At 35.7% G+C, this 6,768-nt stretch overlaps 1 protein-coding gene across 3 annotated transcripts; it reads left to right on the top strand.

Moving 5' to 3' along the window:
- Nucleotides 1-475: 475 nt before the first annotated feature.
- On the top strand, nt 476-6,490 carry LOC119591865. Of its 3 annotated transcripts, none has more exons than XM_037940620.1 (6): nt 476-543; nt 631-723; nt 1,034-1,171; nt 2,238-2,434; nt 2,765-2,970; nt 6,288-6,490. In XM_037940620.1, exons 4-6 carry the CDS (start codon nt 2,248-2,250, stop codon nt 6,399-6,401), a joined length of 507 nt encoding a protein of 168 aa, XP_037796548.1. In that variant the 5' UTR covers nt 476-543; nt 631-723; nt 1,034-1,171; nt 2,238-2,247; the 3' UTR covers nt 6,402-6,490. The 3 variants fall into 3 exon arrangements, with proteins under 3 accessions (XP_037796548.1, XP_037796535.1, XP_037796541.1); XM_037940607.1 differs by having other exon boundaries at nt 631-740; XM_037940613.1 differs by lacking the exon at nt 476-543 and having other exon boundaries at nt 552-740.
- The last annotated feature ends 278 nt before the right edge of the window (nt 6,491-6,768 follow it).

Below are 6,768 nucleotides of genomic sequence, written 5' to 3'. Positions count from 1 at the left end.
GAGAAGGAGAGAGAGGGAGGGAGGGAGGGAGAGAGAAAGAGAGAGAGAGAGAGAGAGAGAGAGAGAGAGAGAGAGAGAGAGAGAGAGAGAGAGAGAGAGAGAGAGAGAATATGAATAATTACTGAAACTCTTTTTAAGAAATGGGCATTAAACGGACCTACTTGGAAAGAAATATATAGGATCGTAAATATGCACACACGTTCGTTATGATTTCCATGTATCTTTTAAGGTCTTTCAAAGGTTACTATAAAGGGGATTGGTGTCCTGTCAAAAAAAGGAAATATATACATATACATGTACATAAATGTAAAGGGTTTTCGTATATTGCATGTGGTAATTGATATGGTTTTGGTTATAAGCAAGCATGAATAAAATTGTTATATATATAGTGTATATATTCTTGAAATATAATTGTTTATACCCGCTCTCCCTCAACTGTAAAGCGCATGTGAGGCGGTTTACCCTCACCTGTCACCTGTAAAGTAGATGGTCGGTCATTTTGCCACTGACCCTGCTTACGTTAGCAGTACCTTGCACCTTCTCGTGAGTTCTGTGTATTTGCTATTTTTGTTCTATTTTTTTTTTATTATTATGTTGTGATATTGGTATTAATTTCCATGTTATTTGCAGCCTTTTTGTTGTGCATGTGATACCTGGGGACCTAAAACCAAGAACTGCAGTGTTTATGCATTACCCCCCCTTCACAATCAAGCAGTACTTCAAGTGCTTATGCCATCCATGTGATTGTTATTAACCAAACCAATATTCTTTTGTTTTATGTATGGTTATGGGTTGTTGAATATATATATCTCGAATAAAATGAATATATCAAAGCTGTTATCCATCTCCCTCCAAATTAAACACTGATAAGACATCAGAGAATTACTTAGACCAATTAAAAAGAAAAACCCTACAATGGAGCAGTGAGTAGGATTGGTCTTTCAGCAATACTCTTAATTCTCTCGGTGTTTAGTCTGTTTATTTTGGAGTATTTTTTTTTAATAAGTTAATGCTGTTTTTGATCTTTTTATAGTTTGGTTGTTTACATTGGCTGCTATTTGCATATTACCGCTACTACGGTTGCCATTGTTTAAGACGAGCACCACTACCATTATTACTACTACTACTACAACTACTACTACTGTTACTATTACTACGGTGTTCTGGGACGGTGAGTGGCTGTAAACCCCGAACATGCGCTAATTTATAAAGGGAGATACAGGTGAGGCAAATGTAAGTTTATTGTAGTGTCGGTGTACTTTTTCATACTTAATTGAAACGAGTGATTCTCCGTGTAATCCTGCAATAAGCGAGTTATATTGAAGTTGTTTATATTCACTTCTTGGATTCACTGTTTGGTTCGTGTTATGATGAACTAATTACGTGACATGGCAATCGGCTGTGATTAGTGTACGCTGTATGGTGCCAGTTTATTTTTGCGCCGTGTTAGTCTTTATCCGGTGTGATGTGTAAATTATCATTGCGTTAGTGCAATTGCATTTTTTTTAATGTAACTTACATGATGAGTTCTCTTGTAGATATCTTAAGAGAAGCTCAGGCGCTTGGAATTAGCCCTGATGCAGTTCAGCAATTAGTTGAAGAAGAGCAGAAATGAGCTAAAGATAAAGCCGAAAGGGAAGAGCGTGCAGCTGAACGAGAACTTAAGAAATTAGAGCTCGAGTTAAGAGAAGCGGAGAAGCGTAGAGCTCATGAATCGTATTTAGCTGAATTGCGTTCACCTGACGAAAGAATTGAAACGGTTGATGTTGATGCAAGTGCGAATAAGAGTGTAAATGCTAATTTATATGATGGCCTTAGACTTCCCACCTTTAACGACGGGCAAGATGATATAGATTCTTATTTACTTAGATTTGAACGTTTAGCTCTCTTGCATAATTGGAAGAAAGAGGATTATCATGTATATTTGGGATCTTTATTGAGAGGCCGTGCACTTAAAGTAGAAGAAATTGTTAATGATTATGAAAAGCTTGTCTGCTTTATTAAGAAGTTACTCGGTTGATTCCGAAATGTATAGGAGGAAATTTAGGGAGTGTAAATGTACTGATAAAGAATCTTATGTGCAACTTTTAGTTCGAATGGAGCAATATTTAGATGGATGGATTTCTCTTAGTAGCGTTCATAAAAGTTATTCTCTTTTTGACTTTATGATTAGGGAAGTTTCTTTGTAGTTGTAATTCTGAGTTACGTGTTTTTCTAAAAGAACGCGAATTTTCCAGCGCAACTGAGATGGCCGAAGCAGCTGACAGGTATAGAAGCGCTCATTTGTATCGCGGCAAAGCACTGAAGTTTCCCCAGCCTAAACCTTTCAGCCAGACTAGAGATAAGGGAACTATTGATGAAATTGTTTGTCATGCTTGTGGTAAAAACGGACATATCAAACCAAACTGCCCCGATAATCCCAGGAATTTCAGAGGTAAAAGTTCTTTTTCTAATGGTAAAGTTAATTTTGTTTTTGAGGCAGAACTTAAACCTAATAGCTGTGTTGTTGATTCTAATGGATTTTTGTTTTATAAGCCTGTTGAAGTTATGCTCGACACTGGGTGCTCAACTATAATAGTTAAAGACTCTTTGGTCAATTCTAAGTATAAATTGGGTAAAATGGTAAAGGTTTATGATTATTTGGGTAGACCAAATTATTTTCCTAAAATTAGGTGTTTCATAAAAAGCAAGTTCTTTACTGGATGGGCAAACGCTAGAGCTGCACCGATAAAATTTGCAGAAGTGCTAATAGGATGTGTTCCAGGTGTGAAGATCCCGAACCAATCCTGTCCTGATGACCCAAGCCCTGCTACTACTGATGTGGCTACCTTAACATCCTGCGCTAGTCCTGACCTCTGTGAACCCCCTGAAGAACCTGACCTCTGTGACCTACCCAATCTACCTTCTTCCTGTGACCAAACCGATTTCCCTGACAAGCCTACATTTCCTTTCTCCACTGAAAGTACGCAGGTATGTAGCGAGAATTCTTGTCGATATTCTATAGATGAGGCGCCAAGGATGTCAATGTCAATGGTTGTTCAAACAAGAGCAGATAAGAGCAAACCGAATGTAAATTCAAAACTAAAATGCCCTGCTGATGACAGCATTGAGATAAACAAAACTCCTTTAATCAAAGCACAGAAATCCTGTAAGACCTTAAAACTGATAAGGGAGAAATTAGAAAGCGGAAGGGAGGAAAACGTAAAATCCCGTTCTGTAAAATATGAAATGCGTAACGGTTTGATCTACAGATTCTGTATCAAAAGTAAAAACCTGCATGAAATAGGCACTAAACAGCTTGTGGTTCCTGAGATGTACAGAGATAAGGTACTTAACCTGGCTCATGATTCTTTAACTGGCGGTCATTTCTCTCATAGAAAAACTAGTTTTAAAGTATTTCAGAAGTTCTTTTGGCCTGGTATAGGAGCTGATATAAAACGCTATTGCAAGTCGTGTCATGTGTGCCAAAAAGTATCCGCTAAAGGCAGCATTAGCCGAGTGCCTATGAAATCTATTCCTGTTGTTGCCGAACCTTTTTCTAGAGTGGCTATTGATATCGTTGGACCTTTTTCTCCTTGTTCTGACAGGGGTCACAAATACATTCTTACACTAATTGATTATGCAACTAGGTTCCCGGAAGCAGTCCCCTTTAAAGGGAAAATTGATTTCAGTCACCGTAGCATGTCTTTAGTAGAAATATTTTCTAGGGTTGGAATCCCCAAGGAAATACTTTCAGACAGAGGAACTCAATTTAGATCTGATCTGATGGCAGAAGTAAACAGATTACTCTCAATTAAAGCTCTTTATACGACCCGTACCATCCAAACTATAATGGAGCTGTAGAAAGGCTTAATGGTGTGCTTAAGTCAATGTTAAAGAAATTGTGTGTAGACAGACCGAAGGATTGGGATAGATATATTCCTGCTATTTTATTTGCATATAGAGAAATCCCTAATGATTCCTTAAAATTTTTTCCATTCGAACTACTATATGGTCGACCTGTGAGGGGCCCCCTTAGCATCTTGCATGAACTCTGGTCAAATGAAGATTTGAATTTTGATGTTAAGAATGTTTATGAATATATAACTGATCTAAGATCGCGTTTGAAGGAATCTGCGAGATTAGCTGCATCTAATGCAGAAGTCAGTAGTAGATCTTATAAGAAGTATTATGATGTGAAAACTAAAAATCTCACACTAACTGTGAATGATGAAGTTTTAGTATTATTGCCTTCAGATAATAATAAATTAATTATGCAATGGCGTGGACCTTATCCTGTGATTGAGTGTAAAGAAAACGGAGTTGATTATCTGGTAAATATCCGAAATAAGGCTAAGCTCTTTCATATCAACATGTTGAAGATATACTATCGTAGAAAGGACTCTGTGAAAAATGTGGTTCAACTTTGTGTGCTGGAAGAATATGATGACCAGGACGAAAAGGAAGCTATGTACTTTGAAACTAATGACTGTAATGATGTTATTACTAGTAATGCTAAAACTCTTAATGGTCTTAATTGGTGTGAAGATTTAAATGAAAGGCAGATAATGGACTTGAAAAAATATAATAGCTGATTTCAGTGACGTCTTCTCGGATGAACCTGGCTATACATCTAGTATAGAACATGTAATTAATTTGGAAACCGCTACTCCTATTGCTAAGAAACCTTATCCAATTCCTCATCATCTGGTAGACATTTTTAACAAGGTAATTAATAAAATGCTTGAAATGGGAATCATTGAACCTTCTAATTCTCCATATTGTTCACCAGTTTGTACTTGTTAAGAAAACTGATGGATCACTTAGAATCTGTTTAGATTTCAGAGGACTTTAATGATATTACTGTATTTGATTGTGAGCCAATGCCAACATCTGATGGTGCATTAGGTATTTTTTCAAACAAAAAGTATCTTTCAGAGCTTGACCTAACAAAAGGGTATTGGCAAATACCTCTGTCAGACCAGTCAAAGAAGTATACAGCTTTTGCAACCAACAAAGGTCTAATGCAATTTGTTAGAATGCCTTTTGGTCTGAAAAACGGCTTGTGCTACCTTTATTAGACTTATGCGTAAGGTTCTTGATGGTCTGAAGAATTCAGAATGCTATTTTGATAATGTGGTAGTTCACAATACTAATTGGGATGAACATTTACAGGATTTGAGGCCATTATTAGAGAGATTACGTAAGCATGGATTAACAGCTGGTATTAAGAAATGCTGCTTTGGCTTCTCTAAAATCAAATATCTTGGTTTCCACCTAGGGGATAACAAAATAGAACCATTAGAAGAGAAAGTAAAAGCAATTTCTTCTATGACTCTACCTCAAACGAAAAGGGAGCTGAGATCATTTCTGGGAACGGTTTCATTTTATAGAAGATTTATTCCTAAGTTTGCAGATATTGCTGCTCCTATAAATGAAATGTTAAGAAAATTCTCATGTAATAAACTAAATTGGACTGAGGAGCAAATCAAAAGCTTTGAAGAGCTGAAATTTAAGCTGATGTCTGCCAGATTATTCAAAGATTTTTTATTTACGAACAGATGCGTCTGATAATGGCTTAGGTGCTGTTTTACTACAGGATATTGATGGTACAAAAATGCCAATTTCATATGCAAGCCGTAAACTCCTAGATCGAGAGAAGAAATTTGCTACTATTGAGAAGGAATTGCTTGCAATCATTTGGGCAATAAACAAGTTTAAAAGTTATCTTTATGGTAAGGAATTTGTACTTCAGACTGATCAGCAGCCTTTGACATATTTGCGTAACATGAGGAATTCAAATGGAAGACTCATGAGATGGGCGCTGAGTCTTCAGGGTCATTCATTCAGAGTTGAATACATCAAAGGTCTAGAAAATGTTGGTGCTGACATCCTTAGTAGATGTCCTTTGTAAATAATTACTCATGCAATTTACTTTTGACTAAATTCAGATGACTTTAGCTTAAATAAGGGGCAATGTAAAGGGTTTTCGTATATTGCATGTGGTAATTGATATGGTTTTGGTTATAAGCAAGCATGGATAAAATTGTTATATATATATAGTGTATATATTCTTGAAATATAATTGTTTATACTCGCTCTCCCTCAACTGTAAAGCGCATGTGAGGCGGTATACCCTCACCTGTCACCTGTAAAGTAGATGGTCGGTCATTTTGCCACTGACCCTGCTTACGTTAGCAGTACCTTGCACCTTCTCGTGAGTTCTGTGTATTTGCTATTTTTGTTCTATTTTTTTTTTTTTTATTATTATGTTGTGATATTGGTATTAATTTCCATGTTATTTGCAGCCTTTTTGTTGTGCATGTGATACCTGGGGACCTAAAACCAAGAACTGCAGTGTTTATGCATTACCCCCCCTTCACAATCAAGCAGTACTTCAAGTGCTTATGCCATCCATGTGATTGTTATTAACCAAACCAATATTCTTTTGTTTTATGTATGGTTATGGGTTGTTGAATATATATATCTCGAATAAAATGAATATATCAAAGCTGTTATCCATCTCCCTCCAAATTAAACACTGATAAGACATCAGAGAATTACTTAGACCAATTAAAAAGAAAACCCCTACAATAAATAAGTATATTTATATACATATATATATATATATATATATAATATATATATATATATATATAATATATATATATATAATATTTATCACCTATTATCTATTATCTATCTATAATCTATTATTAATCTATCTACTAATCTATTAATCTATCTATTAATCTATCTATTAATCTATCTATTAATCTATCTATTAAT

The sequence above is a fragment of the Penaeus monodon genome, chromosome 3 (assembly GCF_015228065.2).
Source record: "Penaeus monodon isolate SGIC_2016 chromosome 3, NSTDA_Pmon_1, whole genome shotgun sequence".
In the NCBI taxonomy this organism is placed as follows: Eukaryota; Metazoa; Arthropoda; class Malacostraca; order Decapoda; family Penaeidae; genus Penaeus; species Penaeus monodon.
Note: the sequence above shows the minus strand (reverse complement) of the source record. Positions and strands in the feature narration are given on the sequence as shown.

Bases quoted from the DNA above. Each gene is read 5' to 3' on its own strand.
- LOC119591865 (XM_037940620.1), top strand. From the start codon at position 2,248: ATGGCCGAAGCAGCTGACAGGTATAGAAGCGCTCATTTGTATCGCGGC. The intron at 2,435-2,764 runs GTAAAAGTTCTT...GATGTGTTCCAG, and splicing joins TAATCCCAGGAATTTCAGAG to GTGTGAAGATCCCGAACCAA. The intron at 2,971-6,287 runs GTATGTAGCGAG...TGTTATTTGCAG, and splicing joins TCTCCACTGAAAGTACGCAG to CCTTTTTGTTGTGCATGTGA.